Source organism: Protomyctophum bolini, assembly GCF_963924005.1.
Source record: "Protomyctophum bolini genome assembly, chromosome: 5".
In the NCBI taxonomy this organism is placed as follows: Eukaryota; Metazoa; Chordata; class Actinopteri; order Myctophiformes; family Myctophidae; genus Protomyctophum; species Protomyctophum bolini.
Genome location: NC_137866.1, coordinates 12359886 through 12379359, shown reverse-complemented (window position 1 = coordinate 12379359; position 19474 = coordinate 12359886). Strand labels below are relative to the sequence as shown.

General features: G+C 39.9%; 2 protein-coding genes across 2 annotated transcripts; both read right to left on the bottom strand.

The window, feature by feature from the left end:
• Positions 1–1340: 1340 nt before the first annotated feature.
• On the bottom strand, positions 1341–16700 carry tmem201 (transmembrane protein 201). The gene is made up of 11 exons (XM_080764066.1): positions 16495–16700; positions 15335–15455; positions 14651–14845; positions 13988–14167; positions 13173–13549; positions 12599–12799; positions 6501–6730; positions 5432–5494; positions 3789–4076; positions 3463–3594; positions 1341–3229 (listed from the first exon to the last, which is right to left on the bottom strand). The coding sequence occupies exons 1-11, from the start codon at positions 16602–16604 to the stop codon at positions 3132–3134; spliced, it is 1995 nt and encodes a 664-aa protein (XP_080620192.1). The 5' UTR covers positions 16605–16700; the 3' UTR covers positions 1341–3131.
• A 947-nt stretch (positions 16701–17647) lies between these two features.
• Positions 17648–19297, bottom strand: foxl2l (forkhead box L2-like). The gene has a single exon (XM_080762775.1). It carries the CDS (start codon positions 19238–19240, stop codon positions 18167–18169), a length of 1074 nt encoding a protein of 357 aa, XP_080618901.1. The 5' UTR covers positions 19241–19297; the 3' UTR covers positions 17648–18166.
• Positions 19298–19474: the final 177 nt, after the last annotated feature.

Genomic DNA, 19474 nt, shown 5'->3' with positions numbered 1-19474 from the left:
CTTTGTTTATGTTGTCCTGTCATTCATATTTTAATTCTCAATGAGCCATAAACTTGTAAGTTGCTCCTTTATCAACTATGGTTAATTCCATCTTTCATGATACCATTTCCTTGCTCCAGTTTCTGTCCATTTGGACCTGTGTCTTTTCTGAAGCACTTAGGTCAAGTTCAGAGCTGAAATATTTCTGTTCACTACACTAAGTGTAGTGGACAGCCTGCGATTTAGGCTAACAAATTGCAGGTGTACTAAATGCCAGGAGGGGGCATATTACAAAGCTTAAAGAGCATAACCTAATATTGCAGCTAGAAATCCTATCCATTTCTGTAACTGGATACAATTGGGAGGGGAAAAAAAGTTCAAATACAGGATTTAACATTTTTGAATGCACAGTAAAACTGTGCATAAAACATTTTTATTAGAAAAAGGACTGTTTAAAGTAAAGAAATATGGAATCAACAAAATAAATTATTGTCCTAACACTGTGAACATATATCAAACAGTAGCAGTGTTGGATGCACAAAGGTGAAACAATACCTCACACCATTAGTACAAACGCAAGATTCAAGAGGGAATCTGAGAGCATGCATACCGTAAATCAAATCATCTGAAGGTGGCACATTTGTATTGACTGGTGTAGATCAAAGAGTTGCAGTACCTGCCACAATGTGAAGTCCTGAAATTATAATGGTTTGTCAATCTCTTGAGTTAAGACAGCGAATACAAACAAATACAGGGTTCCAGTCTCACCCAAGACAAAAATATCTTAGCCAAGCAGAAAGACAATATTTACATTTCAACATGAACATATCTATGGTCATTCAAAAGTTTTTTTTCCCCAAGGAAAGAGCTTGCTTTCCAGGAAAATAATGTACATATAAAAGGGACATTCAGTTGGCATCATGTGTAATATAGTATAGTTAAAGGGTAAGACCACTTTTTTTGAGGTTTGGGTTGTGTAGTTACTTTGCCATGATGCAACTCCAAATGTGGACAAGAAATAAAAAATTACTGCTCCAGTGATTAGAAATTGATCATTCAAAATATGCTCCTCATTGACTTACATTGTAGCTAAAACAGCTCTCAAAGTCACTCTTTTAGTACGTAAACAAACACAAACAAAGTTGATTCAGACAATATAGAGCATCACCAAAACTCATGCGGTTTTATTTTTTCATAAAAATGTTAGATTCCTGTTGATTTTACTATTTGAAGATCTGGATCCGGATCCACGGATCCAGTCCAGGTTTTCTTCCCAATAAAATGGACAAATCAACAGGAATCTAACATTTTTATGAAAAAATAAAACCGCATGAGTTTTGGTGATGCTCTATATTGTCTGAATCAACATTGTTTGTGTTTGTTTACGTACTAAAAGAGTGACTTTGAGAGCTGTTTTAGCTACAATGTAAGTCAATGAGGAGCATATTTTGAATTATCAATTTCTAATCACTGGAGCAGTTTTTTTTTATTTCTTGTCCACATTTGGAGTTGCATCATGGCAAAGTAACTACACAACCCAAACCTCAAAAAAAGTGGTCTTACCCTTTAAAGGTTATAGTAGCTGTCCAAAACTATTCATTAGTTAAAGACCTCATTCTGTTACAATTACAGTTGTTCTCAGCTGAAGGTTGTTTTCACTTCAAAATGTTTAGTTCTTGCTTTACAATAAAGAACCTTGAAAATGTTGTTTTAACTTTGCTTTACAATAGCTTGAAAATCTATTTCTGCACACAGACAGAATTTCTTATAAACAATCGTTTCATAATTATGCAAACATGCATAATAGCATTGTTTGTCACATACACCAAAGAATAGTTGTATATTCAAAACAAAATACTCCCCCCACAAACAGCATGATCATTTAATAAATACTAACAATCAGAAAGCCCCCTCAGACAATGCAGTGCATGTATGTGTATGAATAAAGGTCTTGTTTATATACATTTGAGGCCTCTGCATACATGCCAAAGTATATGACTCTACAATCCATACATATGCACACATTGCTCTCACACACACACACACACACACACACACACACACACACACACACACACGAAATAGGGAGGCAGGATTTTCCTCACCGATACATGAAATTAAACATCTGTGCTTATGCAAATTTTGAAAAGCAAAGAGGCTTCATGTAGTTCAGGTAGACATGTTAACAGATACAAATATACTTCTTATAATTACATGCAAATAAACATGATACCTGTCCAGTTTCCAAGTAAATATCTGTGATTTTCACAAGTGCAGATGTATAATGGCACTACCTGAACAATCCATGTTGTTTTTTGAGAACTGTTAAATGTAAATAAAATCCCCCAATCTGTGCTGACCTATAGAGTATTAAAACAAGGAATTCCGTTTTAAAAGGACATTAATAGCATTAATTTGCAGACAATCACATGGATGTGTCGCAGATGGTTTATCCTGTAGTGACTTTGTGACCAAAAAAAAACATTGTTTTGACAGCTACTGTAAGTGCTCCCAATATTAAGCATTGCATTGAAACAGTGTAATAGAAACTACATTGCATTTGTAGTCACTCGTACTGTAGATGCCACTAAGTAATAATATGCTGCTCAAAGATTTAAGCAGGAGGTAATGGTCTTGTGTAAAAGCAGCATTCTTTGAATTGTATGTTTATTGCACATTTCACAGCATGGTTTAAAGAAAAACATCAAACCATCGCTGGCGCTGCTAAGAGCTGAGCTTTTAACTCATACACTGGAGTCACAAAAAGGCATAACTTATTTGGAGTTTGCCGCAACAAACCACTATACATAACAAAATGAGGCCAGATCACATTTAAAGGGACAAATTGAAATATTTGAAGCTATATGAACAATCAGAAATTGAACAGCCAAATTCTGCATCTCATGGCATTCCCTAGCCATTTTGCACGACTGCAGCCACAACAACAGAGATGTGCAAAGAACCTTTGTCAGCCCACATTAGAATCTTTGGCTAACCAAACCCAAACAGCTATTGTAAGAGAGGAGATAAAACATTCTCCTGTGCTGCTTAAGCATACATGGACAAAACCACAAACCACAACTGAGAAAGACCCGAGGCTGACTCACACGGTGCCAGTCAGGAAATGAAATAACAGCAGATCTATCAAAGGCTCATCTCCAGTTGCGGTACATGTAGACGGAGGCAAAGAACAAGTTGGCAGTCAGGCTTACTAATAAAAGCCCTGGCCATATGAGTCGCATCACAACACCTAGAAATGTCAAACAAAAACATACACACATACAAACATACATTAGGTACAAGACTTTTGAAAACTAGATTTCAGATTTAGGTGTGCATTTTAGATGGCTTTGATTTTAGGTCAGTCTCTTACATTTTAGGACTTTAATGACACAACACTGACGTGTCAAGCAATACAAATTTGATTTAACTAAGAAAGAGACCCATTTCCATCCCATGTTTAACTCGGACTGCTCAGCTCACCTTTGGATGCAGGTGTGCTCTCCGGGCTGTGGGTGGTGGTGTCGACCAGGCATGCTGAGGAGGACTCTGAGGAACTGTGCCTCCTCTGCTCTTCATGAATAACACTGCCCTCCCTCAGCAATGAACTTAAATCTAAATCAAATATATCAGGGGTTAGGGTTAGTCATTATGGCAAATGAGCACAACATGATGTCTATGACCTTCAAAAGGACTGTCGTGTTAAGGAAAATATGTAACTTAAATGAGTTTATGACATGATAGTACTCATACATCTAATATTACTTTTACTTTTCCACCAGGGCACAACTGTCCCTTGAAAGACTTACCATTCTGGCTTTGGAAGGGTGATATATCAGGGGAAAATCGGCCACTGTAAATCGAAGGGGCAGGCTCCACAAAGAAGTGGGACGGGGAAACGGGCGGGGACATAGGCGGGGGCTCCATCTCAGACGAGAAGAGTCGAAGTTTTCGGCCACTGATGTTGAGGCGGGCAGGGCTGATGAGTGGACGTCTCTGAAAGGCAGAGGTTGAACTTGATACCGAACCTGCCACCGAGGGCGTCGGAGAGGGTCCTGGAGAGGACGGACGACTCCCTGACTTCAGGGAGAAGTAGTCTGTGAATAAACGGTAACATCTCTTTTGTAATGGAAAGATCAGATTGAATCAGTGTGTAAGAAAACAAAGCAAAGAATCTACTTCCTTCGCCGTCAAAAATCCTTCGGTGCTAGTAGGCAGATTCTTCTTTTCTGTTATTATGAGTGTTCTTCAGTACTGTAGTACCACCTGGTATGGATGTTTGTCTGCAGCCCTAAAGTCACAACTGTTGCAACAACTGAACATTGTTCAAAGATTGTTGGACAACCACTTCAGAGGAGACTAGAAAAAGTGCCCTTCTGGGCACAGGTCTCCACCAGGAGGATAGGAGTCTGTGTGATGTTTGGCGAAATGTTTAGGAGTAATATAAACGTGTGTGGTGGCTTGGCCTGTTGTAGCGCCACCATGAGGCTGATTTGAAAACTGTCAAGTGGCATTTCTTCCTCAGCCTAGTGGGAATATGCATGCAGTTTCACCGCAATCGGACGCTGCGTTGAGTAGTTGTGGCGATTTGTACAAAGCTCCTGAAAAGTTTAGAAGCCAATCGTAGCCAATGAGGGTGGATTATGAGAAATCAAACAAACCTGTCTTGATCACATGACTATGGAGAGCATGTGTACCGATTTGTGTGAAATTTGGATAAAATCTGAAGGAGTAATATTAGAAAATGTGTTTTACATATGTCGGCCTCCTGGTGGCGCTATAAAGAGCAGATGTGAAAAAGATTCCAGGCAAAGGTTTTTCCTTGGCCTCTAGGGAGTTGGCATACAAAGTTATCCACAGATCCGTGCAGTTAGAGGTAAAACACTTTTTGGACAGTTATAGCACCGGACAGACGGACACACGGACGGACGGAGTGCAAAACATACTCTCTCCCCATGCCTTCGGCCTGGTGGAGACAAATATAGGTTGCTACCTTCAGGAAGGAGATATGTTGTCCCAGCATACAATAAGGTCAGACTAAAGAGGTCCTTTGTCCACTACTCGACTTTGAGGCTTAAACAGGAGGTTGGCCATGACAGGGTACTCTGAGTGGTGGACATTGCTCTTCATGTCTTTATGTATGTAATCTTGTTTTTGTTCTCTGTGCTATGTTAAATGTGTGTATGTGTTCTGCATACATGGCTGCTGGGTCGCAAAATACATTTCAGTGTGAAGTATAATTTAAAAAAAACCAATTAAGTACTATATCATATCAATGAAATTATCAGTGACTTTGCAAATGTAATTTAGAATGGCATCTTATTTATAAAGACAGGACAGTGGAAGAGACAGGAAAGTGAAAGGGGAGAGGGGTGACATTTTCTAGTCTGTGCCATAACCAGATAAGCCAGCAAGGGGCGCTAAGACCTTGAAAGACTTGGTGATTTTGTACCTGAGGATGGGGAGTCTTTGCATTGCGATGAAGGTCTGCTTCCACTAAACAGGTACCCTGATTCTGAAAATAAGAATCACACAGCCAGACCGTTAATCAAACATCACAACATTTTGTAATACCTTCTGTGATCAGATGATTAGACCAGACTTGCATGCATCAGAGACACACTCGCACTTTAGCCAGCTTCTTCATAAACTTGGTGCTCTTACGTTACGGGCAAAGAAATCAATAAAAAACACTCCACAGTAGATTAGAAGGATAAACAACAGACAAGACACTGTCACACTAGAGCACATCCAAATTTAGCCCAATTAATCAGCAAACAAGCCCACAAATTACTAATGCCTGATTAATACTGGAGCGCTGTTGAAATCTTAGTAGGATGACTCATCTGACCATATCACTTTTATCCACATCTCTGTAGACCATCCACATCTCTGTAGACCAGTGCCGATGAACTCTTTCATAATCACTTTCGTCTTGACATCTTGATCTAAAATCAAGGTCAGCTGGGCATGCTCTGCATTTTTTATACATGCCACAGAGCATGATAGGATGTTACCTGCGTAACAGTATCATGCAGTACATTTGTATGGAATCATCTGCATTCCTCACATTTCTCCACTCCTTTATTTTGTCACCCATCTGTATACTGGTATGAACAACATGTAAAAAGTGTCTAATAAAAACAGTATCTGACATCCATTTAGTATAACCCAATGGATATTACTTATTGTTGCAAAATAACCAATGGATCCAATTTAGCGACTATTTAGTCACAAACCCGTCAATAAGTTTGATTGGTTATTTATAAAACCCACAGATGTAACCACTTTCAGCCTGCTTTTTTATGCATCCGAGAACTACGGATTGTAAAATGTATTTGCCACCTGAAGAACTCTCAGAGTAGCTTCCAGCAATCAGCATGCAATCATCCACTGACTGACCAAAGCTCTCCAGAAAGAATATACATTACAACATTCCATGCACTGCCAGTTGTCTTCAACCACAACCATGATGTTTTGTCATGTCATCTATACTTTGCCAAAACAGAAAACCGTTTTACCTGTCCTAGCAAGGGAGGGCATTGTGCCGAGGCAGAGGGCTCTGTTAAGACGGCCAGGCAGGGAGGAAGGGGAGGCCTTGCGCTCCCGAGGACTCTGCTGGCGGTTGATGAGCTTGGAGAGGTTGGGAGGCGGGGTGGGGATGAAAGTTGCTGCCTGGCTGGGGAAGGTAGCGGAGAGCAGGGGAGGATTGCAACTGAAGGGAGGGCCCATAGCGCTTCCTGCAAGGTATCTGCAAAACAAGAGCAACATAATTGTCTACAATCCAACATCACAGTCCTTCTGGGTCTGTACAAGGTTTTATTTGTAATCCTACATAAAAGTAAAGCAACGAATCATCATTACTCCTTTTCAAGTTGGCGAGTGTATTCTTACAAGACGACTTAGACGAGTCATCCTTTGACTGACAATTCATCCGCAAAACGCTCAACACTACAGTGTACCTACTATGAGCAAATGATCAAAGGCAAAGGTTCACACTACAACCGTTTTAGGTCATTTCTGGCTTTGTGACATAAGGAATGAACTTTTCTTTACATAGCTGCTAAACACAAAATCTAACATGAACAAATGACAATCAGTGGACAATTAACGGACCTATGCGAGTAGTAGGAGTTTAGACCCTAACAAGTCATATAACTGCACAATTATTGCTTGTCATGGGGCTGTAATCATCCATGCATTGGGCAAATGTAGTCAAACCACCTGTCCAGCACGTGGTGCATGAAGAAAGACACCAGACTGATAAAAAACAAAAAAAAGTCAGTACAACTGTTGACAATGCCTACTGACCGAGATCTGAGAAATGCTTCTCAGCAACTGCTCAAATCCTTTACATTTCTACAACAGTCATTCCAAATACGTTTATTTTCAGTGGTACTGTAAGGAGACTTTGTCATTCTAAAGACAACTGACCATAGGTTTAACCAGAAAATTGTCAAACTCTCTGGGTAATAGATAGATGGATAGATCTTTGTCATTGTAACAGGTACAAGTACAAATTAAGGATGTCATTATTGACATATCCTGTATGAATTAGGGATGTCATTATAGGGAAGAATTGGAAGTCTACCAGTACAACTGGGAGGGGGAAAGAACTTTTGATGAACACCAAACAGCGAGGGCATGTCCTTTCACAGTTTTTTTATTACATTCAACAGACAGCAATCACTCCTATAAAAGTCCCCAAAAAGGTAGTTTAATAGTAGTTGAGAAAAAAAAGGGTTAGACAACAATGAATTTCAGCATTCATATATGTTATTCCCAATCCCAGAGCCCTAGTAAAAACTGACGCACAATAGTTTATCCATTAATTTACATCACTGCTTAGTGCTTACCCCAAAACAGGATGTACATCATAACAGCGTACAGCTCCACAAATAGAGCATTTCATACAAACACTTAACACAATAAAATAAAAAAGAGACTGTCATGGACCAATAATATTATCCAGGGACAACAGACACATCCCAGGTCAGAATTGCACTTCCACAAAATAACAGAATTTTGGATGTTAAACTACAGAAGGAAACAATAACAAGGTGTACTGTTAAAGCCCTGAAAAACATGCAAAAACTAATAGTCATCCTCTTCTTACATGTAAAAGTTCAGACAAACAATCCATAAATTCCATGAGTCCAGTTCCACCGTTTGTAGACCAGTACATTGCTATGATGTCACAGTTTACACCAGTATTTTCCAAACATAAGGTTTGACACTTGACCCAAAATCGGCCACAGACCCGTTTTTTATGTAAATGTACCGTTTTAAACATTCCTACGCTAAATAAATTGAATTTTGTTCCCAGGGAAACACCAAATTTCTCTTCTGGGACTCAAGCTGAGTCTCCAGCTGGAAAATAATAAAAGAAAAGAAAACCCTGCATTACCCCACTTGTTTCTTTGGGTCTTAGTTATAGAGGAAAGTACAAAAACACGGATCAGACTCGACTCGCCATACGCTATAGGAATAACATAATTGAATTATTAAATTGAGAAATATTTCTCCTTTTAAGATGCACCAGCCAAAGAGAATGCATTTCACTTGGGCTTCAGCCCCGGACGGAATCAACCAAGTGATGAAATCTCTTCAGAAAATACTAACACAAGTTAAACACAGTAAAAAGCTAAATACATTCTGATTAGCTATTAGCTTTATATGGCACACCCTACACGCAAGAGTTATAACGTACCTACATTTGGGACGTTAGGTTTTAATACAAAGAAACCTTGCACACAAGTTTGTGTTTCTGTAACGCATACATAACATTGATAAATGTTTGTCGGTACAGAAACAGCAAACTGCATAATCACTTAGGGCCAATTCATACACTATAGCGCCGAAACAGCGGTAAAATAGAGTATGAATCGGCCCTTAGGAATAACAAAACAAACGGATACATAAAATAATCACATTTGTTAGCTACAAATATTCAGTATAATTGTGTATTCAAATCTGGCTAGCTTTCATCACTGCCTTGTTAATTTGCCACAAATGTGTTTCACAGAATACTATATGCTCCAGCTACATTTGGCACCTTAGACCTAATTTATGGTTCAGTGGGAAACGTCTTGCTTACAAATTACAAATACCTCATTTTTGTCAACATGTTGCACAACTCATTCATGCCTAAGCAAACACTAGGCTTTGAATGTAATATATTGCGACTATATTTGTGCTCAAAACACACCACAACACTCTGGTGTTATAGGAGAGATGAGTACTTGGTAAAAGGGGAAGTTGAGGTCATACAGTTCATCAGGAAGACATCAGAATACTCTAAACACCCCAAGCAGGATGAGCCACATAATTGCTCTTTGTCAAAAATAACATACCAGGACAACAAACCTGCATTTTGGGCATAGAAAGAAAAGCTAAACCTGGTAGTCACAAGCATACAAGACCTTACTTTGGCGAGGAGAATTTTATGCTTCAGCTCAACTACATCACAAAAACACACAAAAGATACAAAGCATGGTAGTGCAGATAAACCATCTTTGTCAAGATTTTGTACAGATCATGCACTGAATTATACATCTCTGAAATTTCAACATGACTCAAATATCTAGAAACAGAACCACTCGAGTTCGAGCTTCGAGTGGGATCGCCATGATACAGCAATTAAAACAACCGTACAGCACAGGTCTGGGCAATATATTGATATTTTCTGGTATGATGGATATCGTAATATTGTGATAAATAATGGCATAAGTTTTCAAAATTGAGAAAATAGCCGATATACAAGCCAGGCAAGCTCACAATGCATCACGTTTTGAGCTTGTAGATCTGCTATTTTCACCCCAATAAAATATTAAAAACACCATATCGATCGAGTTATTTGGTTAAAAATAAATAAATAATTTATTTTCTCCATCTTGCCCAGCCCTAGTACAGCATTACACACAGCTTGAACAGCTGTTGCTAGGATGGAACAGCCAATCAGTTTAGCTTAATAATCTGTAGTCCAATAGTTAATTTTAGTGTATAATTAGTATTAATGATGGTTCATTTAACAAACCATTAAAACTGTACATTTGACAGTTTCAGTACTGTTGCCACCATGGCATTCCTGTAGAATGCCACAATGTGGTAATGATCATGAAAAACATATATAGGCTTGATAAATGAAACATAATAAATATATTACAGCTCAGACAGACAAAGAAATGTCAGAGACAATAATATTGTCATATCATGGCATATTACTTCCACGCAAAACATCAACTAGGAACATACAACAAACTGCATCTTTAATGCTCAATATTGGCCAGCAGTTTTGTTGCCGAAACAATCGAGAACTTAAGGTTTAATGATTGCCTTGGCTTGTGGCTATTACTGCAACAAAGATGCTGGTCTGAGAACATCTAAAGATCAGCACAACATGCAAATTACACTTCACAGTAAAACTAACACAGACAGTCCTTACAGCTACTACTTGAATACAACATTTTACAATACTATGTCTACCTTCCTATTTTGGTATTGCCCATTCATTATTTTTTTAAACAAAGTGCACTCGTAAAAGGTTAATGCATGCATTGAGGGTGGGATATACATTCTATAAAACAGTGCATACATATAGTAAAATGTTACTATCACTATGGTCAATAATGGACGAAGTATCAAGGCAAGGGACAGAGGAAAGGATCTAGTGCAGTATAAATTCCACTTTATCATTAGAACGGAGTTAGAAAATGTGTTAAAACAAAAAAACACTTCCAATAAGAAAAATAACTTGTCTCTATTGGACGGATAACCACTTGAAACGTGGTGCCATTTGTAAATACTACATAGGCTTCCCTTTTTTCTGTCTGTTTGAGAATCCCATCTCCTATTTTAATATAGGGGACGGAAAGTACCCAATAAAAAATACTAAAATGCTAGTAACTGGAAATGAGCAGCTTTTTCCATGGTCTTTTTTTTAGTAGCCTACTACAGTTATGCTGTTATGGCAAAACTTTACAATTTAGTTTGAATTGAACCTCTTTTCCTTCATAAGGCTATTTGATAAAGCTCTACATAAAATATAATCACCAGTTTGAACCTTTTACTTTACTATTCAACAAGTAATATTTATTCTAGTTGAATTACATTTTATTAAATAATTATGATTTATTTTACATCAATTACACACCCCATGAAGCTTTGAATTCATGGAGAGTTTTAGTTTTTGGCACATTCCTGAGCAAATAATTGGATGACCTTCAAGGTTCAAAAGATTAAAAAATAACTGATAATTATTTAAATAAAATTACCAACGCTATGATGTAATACCAATGCTGCAAAAGGAAAACGATTGAAGGATTATCTAAAACTCTAAACCAAACGCCAAATACGCAAAAGCTGTACTTGAGAGCTTTCACACTTTGCGTACATTGGCGGCCCCAAGTGGCAATGAGAGGTAACAGATCACACCACTGGTCAGACCAAAGTAACCACTCAAAATCATTGTGGTAAATGTACAGTTATTGAAATCCTATGAAACAGGCTGATCGTGTACATTTGTAATCCGTTATATGACTATACTAGTCATATACTATGAATAGTTTTTGTACCGGTATATTAATGTAAATCTTGTAGGCATAATGGATGACTTCTTTAAACATTTAGCTTATATTCATGATTAATATGATGCCAAGCATCAGGAAATGAATACAATCCATCATCTTTTGGTTTTATATTTATGCCAGGCTAAGTTCATTCCTTGGAGGGATGTACGTGACAATAGGGAGACTCCATGTCAGGCAGACAAAAAGCCAATAGATGCACTTGTGCTATGAGAGTAATGATAGGTCGATAGCATAAAGACCTACAGCAGGGAAAAAGCGAAGGTATAGAAGGTATGATTTTGCCCTACAGTATGGATTTTGACGATACTGTGTTGACTGGTAGAGCTTGTTTTTTTTTCCTGCTGTACTTGAAGTCAGTTATTTGCACTTGGTGCAACTAGACAATTTAATTTAAATGTTTTACATTTATGAATTACTTGAGAAAAGGTTATTTTTCTAGTACTGCAGTTTTGCACAATAAATGTTCTTAGTTAACATAATAGTTGCCATACCAGTGTTTCAACCCTCAGAAGCTTTTATATTTAAATTTTACGAAAAAGGAATATACCGTGATATACAGTATATACCATTCACATCATTGCCTCAATTTATATTGTGATAATCATGATTATTTGATTAGTTATGCTTAGGATGACAAATCAATGTCATGTTAACTCAATAACTTGAGTGTTGTGATCCCCCCCCCTGCCACAAAGTAAAATGTTAGAAATGCTATACAATCTTCTTACATACAGTCTTGGTAGTAGTACCAACAGTAGTGTTCAATGGTTTCATAGTATATTCCAAGTAATAAACTTTAAAGGTGAGTCTTCGCCCCCCCATATTATAACAGCTTATATTAGTTGGTTAATAAAGTAGTAGCAATGGTTAAGAGCGAGGCTGAAATGAAATGAAAAGACAGTGTCATTCCAAAAAAGAAATATGACACATCATATAATAATAGTTCCCATTGTGTAGCCATGATGGTGGTCCTAAGATGCACATGGTGGTCTTTTTAAAACACATTTAAATGTTACTGTTCAGATTCTGACCTTCGACCTCTGGCTCTTCTCTGTCCCACGGACTTGCGCGTTGCCACGGCCGCGGCAAAGCCAACCAGGCAACAGAGGGCGATGGCGCTCAGCCTGGCAGTGTCCAGCCAATCCGAGATGCCCGTCAGGTAGATCTCAGCCAAGTACAAGCACATGACCAGGAACCACAGAACAGAGGCCATAGCATCAATTCTCCTCAATCTGGAAAAAGACAACATTTCTGCTCAACAATATGCTCCAGACTGATTTACTCTGTATTTGTGGAATGTGGTGGTAGACAATATAAATGACCACCAAACAAGATTCAAGTCGTCTGCACATTATCGTAAATGTGTCACTTTATTTTATATATTTTGGCCAAAGAAAATCAACTTAAATCTCTTAAAATTCCAATCAATGCAGTTGAATTAACAACGTACGATCGAAGCATTAATACACTTTCTCACCCTCATAATATACCATTTCATTTAGTTGAATTATTCTGTTAAAATAAAATTCAAATCAGCATATTCATATTCAAAACATGTCTGCTGTTCATTGAGACAAATACGAGACAAAGTGTTGCCTTCCTTACCGAACAGGTCCAGCCATGAAGATACCAGTGATGCAGGTCAACAGGCCAACGGAGGCCACAGCGATCTGGTTGTTTCTTCCATAATGCCAAGCCAACTGGGCTTTTTCAACAGCTGCATCTGGTAGCAACTGAAGTAGCCCCTGCCAATGCTGCCACACATAGGCATATCTGCTGCCATCACTGTTGTTGTTGGAGGCGGAATCGTTGAAGGGGCTGGGTTTGGGAGGGACGACCCCGCCGCTGAGTGTTGGGGGGGCACTGGCGGACACAGTCTGGTCTGTTGACCCGAAGACAGTTGTTGCCACCAGGAAGGAGCAGGCCAGGAAGGCGAGGGCACGCAGCAGTATCACACCCACAGGAGTAGTGATGGAAGAGCTCTGTGGGAAGAGAAAAGGATTCATCCATTGAGACCAGCGACCAGACTCTAAAATGTCCAGTTTTCAGATAAAACTTATATTTTCTATATCAGTGGTTTTAATGTCAAGAACCCCCAGAATTATATGTATTTGGCCACAGACGTCCATCTCAAATATGTTGTTACAGGGACCCCCAGAAGCAAAGATATGAGTTAAAAAATAGCAAAAAGATTTGACACAGATACATTCCAGGTGTTGATGGGTTAAAATGACAACTGGAATATCTACCAGATCTGTGGTGACATGTCACTTACAAATTCCAGCATCAACTTCTACTCCATGAAAGCCTGAGGGCTTTTATTTATTTATTTAAATCACAGCTTTTATAGAGAGACAATCACACATGCACTGAGCTGAAGCAATAATAACCCATAACTTGGGATTTGTATTTGTATTGACCTTTACGAAACTCTTGTCAGATTCTCGGCTGCGTCGTAGTTGATGGTTTAAGAGCCCCGTGCGGAGCTGCCGGTTTTGGTGTTTGATGTAGTACTCTATCGCCGTCTGGCATGGGCGGCACAACTTGTAGGTCTGCTCCAGATGGTGTTTATATGCCTCAATCTCCTCGTCGTAGTTCTCCTAGGACAGAGAAAAAACACACATGATTGACAAGCAATATACAGTATATAGTTTCCATTCTTGGTGTTATTTCGACTTAAACGTGGTAAGTTATATTTTTGTCAAAGTAAGCATTAAATAGCTCTATAATTTGATTGCTTGTTTGTTCAGTAACAGCAGTGTCCCCTTCTCTCCAACTTTTTAGTACACAGAAAATACATTCTTAGATTAGGATACCAATTTGAGCATTACATTCACCCATTCATACACACATACATAGTATACATCGATGGCAGAGGAAACCATGCAAGGCACCAACCTGCTCATCAAGAGAAATTCAGAGTCTTGTTCAAGGACACTTTGACACCAACTCTGGGTGAGCCCGGAATCAAACTGGGAACCTTCCGGTTCCCAACCGGCAACTCCACTCTTAAGCCACAGCCACAACTCCACTCCTAAGCCACTGCCACAACTCTACTCCTAAGCCACAGCCACAATACATACATCGTCCCTTGGGATGAACGAAGCCAACTGCTTGATCTTGACAGACTGGTTGTTGTTGCACTTCCTGCAGAGGAGCATCTGGCAGTTGACCCATTGGAGTGTCTTGGGAGTCTCTGGTGACTGAAGGCTAGCAGAAACTCCATGGTTTAGATCTTCCATGTACTGAGCTGGGATGGGTTTGTTGTAGTCGCCATTCTGATGTTGCAGCAAGACAAAACAAATGTATAAAATAAATACAATTAGGGCTGCAACTAGTGCTGCACAGTTAGCTACCTTACCGGTAATCGAAAAAAGATTGAGATCTAGATTCAGAGACACGTCTTTCTCTACATTTGAGCAAGAATCATGCAGCACTAGTAGTTGGCTGTCCAATTCATTTTAGTTACTCTTATGTTTTTGCTACAAGAGAGGTTTAAGTCAAGCACGTTGATGTTGTCTCCAGCCTCCAGATGTCACATTTTGAATGTAGTAATGTTCAGCAACTACAGACTAAAGACAAAAAATAATTATGGGAAAAATGAGAGCAAGAAGCGTGCAGTACTAACTGCATCAATCCTTTCCTACGACAAAGGATATTTTATCCTTTGTCGTACAATGGCATCACACGATCTACAAGCTCACAAAGCCTATTGCATTGAGAATAATCACATGAAAACCATGGTGGCAAATGGTTGTTCAGCTTACCTCCTGGAAACCATTATATTGATCACAAACAGGGCAGTCCCAACAGTTCCTATTCCCATAGGGTACCACTGTATTCTGATTGCAGAACCAACAGTTGACATTGGCATGGACAGGCTTCTTCCTATAAGACAATAAGATAAGGAGAGGCTTCTTAAGTCATACAATCTTGACACTCTTCATCTTACACATCTACAACATTTTCCTTCAAGGACATGGAAAGGGTTTTTTTTATTTATAATTTGGAGTAAAGGTGAGAACTGCTTGAGTTTGCACAAAAACATTTCACCCACTGTTTTACACCTGTAAACCTGTGATGTGACAATATATAAAAAATATATACCGGTACTTCTGATTAATATTGAATAGTTCATTAACAAATTCATGTCTCCATTGCTCTCTTCCATGTAACTAACAACTGCTGTAGAATGACAACACATGAGACATGACATCCTGGTCGTCAAAGATCACATCTTAAACTTGAAGAACTTTTTTTTTTTAAGAGGAAAATTATATATACCGGTATACAATCAGTGGCTCCACCCAGAAATATGTTAAACAAGTCTAGCAACCCTTATCCCAGTTATAGTTTATTCTCTTTTTCATCTATTGAATTCTACAGTCTTTTTTTTTTCTTTTTTCTGTCCTACCCATAGACTGTAAAAAATAGGTCCTACCCGAGGTGTGGGTCTACAACATTTCTCATTAGAGAAGGGTAGCGAGGGAGACCAGACCAACTCCCCCCAAACAACCGTTGCATGTAGCCTACTAGTAGTTATATTCAATTGTACAGTACACTACCATACAGATTGTTTAAATTAAATATCGTTCTTTTGGTTAAATCCAGTTTAGAGCTGCACCTTTAACACTTTTCTGCGCTACCCGGGGTCCCGGGGAGTAAAAAGCTAGGCTACTATTAGCCATTCAAGTGTTGACAAGTGATCTTGATTCCGCTTGAGTCTTGAGAAGTGGAGGATGTGTTAGTACGGGACTACGGGGCATTATTAAACATCAATAGTTCATTGTATTATTATTGTAATATGTTATTCCATGTCGTTAATGCGTTTTAAACCTGGTCGTCAACTTATCAGCTAAATCATAAATGGGCTAAATACACCAGCAGGCCACACACACATGCACACAGGCGAGGAGCATTATTATACCTCGTCGCGATTCTGTAAATCAGCGCTCCTCCGGCGGCAACTGCCGTCGCTCCACATCCACCATACAATAGGTGAGGGTATTCCGTGAGGAACTGGTTCAAAGTTTCCATGATCTCCCACCGGGCAGGGATTTTAAGCAGCAAGTTCAGTAGTAAAACATCTGAGTTGTTGTGCTTCACCCGAAAACCAGGCGCGCACGCGGGAAGAACTCCTCCTCCACGTCGCCCTACACAGGAAACGGATTTACGTCGCAGACATATGGGCGTGGATACGTTCCAATAATTATGGTCGAATTCATCCTACCTTCTGCCCTTATATTATTATTATTCACTTCTTGAAACAAATGCATGAATCGATCATCAGGAAAAACTAATCTAGAATCTATAAGAAATACACCATATGTCGTCTGACTCTCATATCACGCGGCAAAACTAATATTTGTGGATGTACAAATAGACAACTGACTGAGGGGATGAAGAGGAGAGGCGAGTATGGTGATGGAATGGAGCCCGGAAAACTTTATCCGCAGCTTTTCCTTTGGGTTCTGGCGTAATATTTCTCATTTGATTGAGACGCAAAATGCGATTAACGATCGCACAACTCAACTATCCTTAAAATAACGAGCAATTATAATTTCAAATTAAAATTAAATAATTACTGATGATGATGATAGGCTTATATCGATCTATAAAATGATACATTTTATTTATTGTTGATTCAACTAGTAAGGCAGGCAAACGTGTCAGTAGGCTACCGTATTCCCTATTCTGCCTACTCTAAATACAATACAATACAATAAAATGATCAATCTTTGTCCTATATAATATATGGCATGCCCTTTGCCCAATATGGTATGATTTCATTGGTATCAGAAATTCAGAATTGCGCAAAAGAGCATAGCCTCTTCATTTTTCTGCTTCAATTAGTGTTAATTGTTGGTTTAGCAAACATAATTAAAACTCAATTGCTTCAATTGCTATTGGCAAAAAGAACGGATCGAATCTACATTACAAGCTAACAAAGTCCCAACTTGGCGAGTGACACCGGCAGTGAGATTTCACATGTGAAATGGAACAAGCAATGAAAAGACAGTGTTGCAAAAAATATTTTTATTGTAACAAACACGATGTTATACACCAAGTAAGTAGCCTAACCGTCCAGAAGTGACAATTAACTAGCCTTCACAGAGCATTAGGTGCTGTAGGTAGGCCACAGAACATAAATTGTTTAGAACAAACAACAGAAATAAATAACGCAAGTTTATCCCTACAACAAAAATATGTCAGAAAAAACAAACCAAATAAAATATTGAATAGCTACGTACGGGCAAACCTCCAAAAACATGTGCCATTTCTAGATGTATTTGCATGCAAAACAATACAGTATTGCAATATACAATATTGCATTACAGCAATGCATAACTGCAGCAGCAGTGTAGTGGGCCTAATATAAATGAACAATTGGCAAATTTGAAAATAAAACTAATGGATTGCTTTAAATGTGCAAGTTAAAGAACAAACCGTATAGGCCTAATGGAACACTTGGCACATATTGAAACTTTTACCTCATAATGACGAAGTGCAATTGAAATGTAGAACAACAGAAACTTGTCCGTCAGTCAGTGATATGGCCCTGGGCAGGGCACGTCATGTGGAGGCTAGTATTCAAAGTTTCAAACCGAGTGCGCAAAGGGCATCTCTGGCTGTCTGGCGTAGAACTGGGAGAAACTTGCGATGGAGACGGTGCCTCCGTTGGGGCTCATCGGCTGGGTCATCCCACCGTAAGGACATCCGTTGTGTGCGGGGACCAACACGGATGGGTGGCGGTGGTAGGAGGCACCGTAGGTGGGGTGGTGGTGGTGGAAGTGGGGGCTTGAGTAATACGAGGCGCCCACTGGCACTGGGCTGTTGCCGGTAAGTCCATTCGGAGAGACGGGACTAGGGTAGCCGCTGCTCTGCGCCGGTGATGAGAGGCTGTAGCCGCCGGTGTACTGGGGGGATTGGGACTGGGGCGAATACAGGGTCCATGGGGATCCACCACCGCCGTATGGGGTTCCTCCACTCCCGTATGGGGTAAGGGTTCCTCCACCCACGTATGGGGTAAGGGTTCCTCCACCCACGTATGGGGTTCCTCCACCCCCGTATGGGGATCCTCCACTCCCGTACGAGGATCCACTGCCGTACGGCGATGCATGCTGCAGGTACACGTGCTTCTCCGGCAGGTAAAGGGGCTCCGGATACTGTGGATAGTCGACTGCTGGGCTCCCGGATAAGTAAGGCACACTCGGGGGTCGATATGGTCTCCTCACCCTCCTCCGTCGCCTGTAGTTCCCCTTCTCGAACATGTCCTCGAACGCGGGATCCAGTGTCCAGTAGTTGCCTTTCCTGCTGTCTCCACCACATTCTCTGGGGACTTTGACGAAACACTCATTGAGGCTGAGGTTGTGTCGGATGCTGTTCTGCCAACCTTTCTTGTTTCTCTCGTAGTAGGGGAATTTCGAGACGATGTACTCGTATATTCCGCTCAGGGTCTGCCTCTTGTCATAGTTGTCCTTGATCGCCATGGCAATGAGAGCCACGTAGGAATACGGGGGCTTTTGCATCAGCTGGTCATATTCTTCGGCCGGTGGGTCACTCTCCTCTGGACCCTCGCAGCGCCTCTTCTCAGCTGTGTTGGCGCTGAGGTCCAAAAGTTGTATTTGTTCGTGGTCGCCGCCGCGGCCGGGGGATTTGTCGTTAGCATCCATCTCTCGTGTAATTCCTACTGGTTCTGGCAATGCTTATAGGAGCGTGCTGCTAAACAAGGCAACGTTTTATAATTGTGAGAAACGTTACAGGTGCACACACGTTTGTAAACCCTCCCACGGAGAGGACAGTAGCGGGTCATCACCTGCTCTTTTTTGATCTCGCCGCGTTTCCCACGCTGTTTAAAAAGACTGTCCGGGGTTAGAAATGTCAAATTAAGTAAACAGAGGTCACAG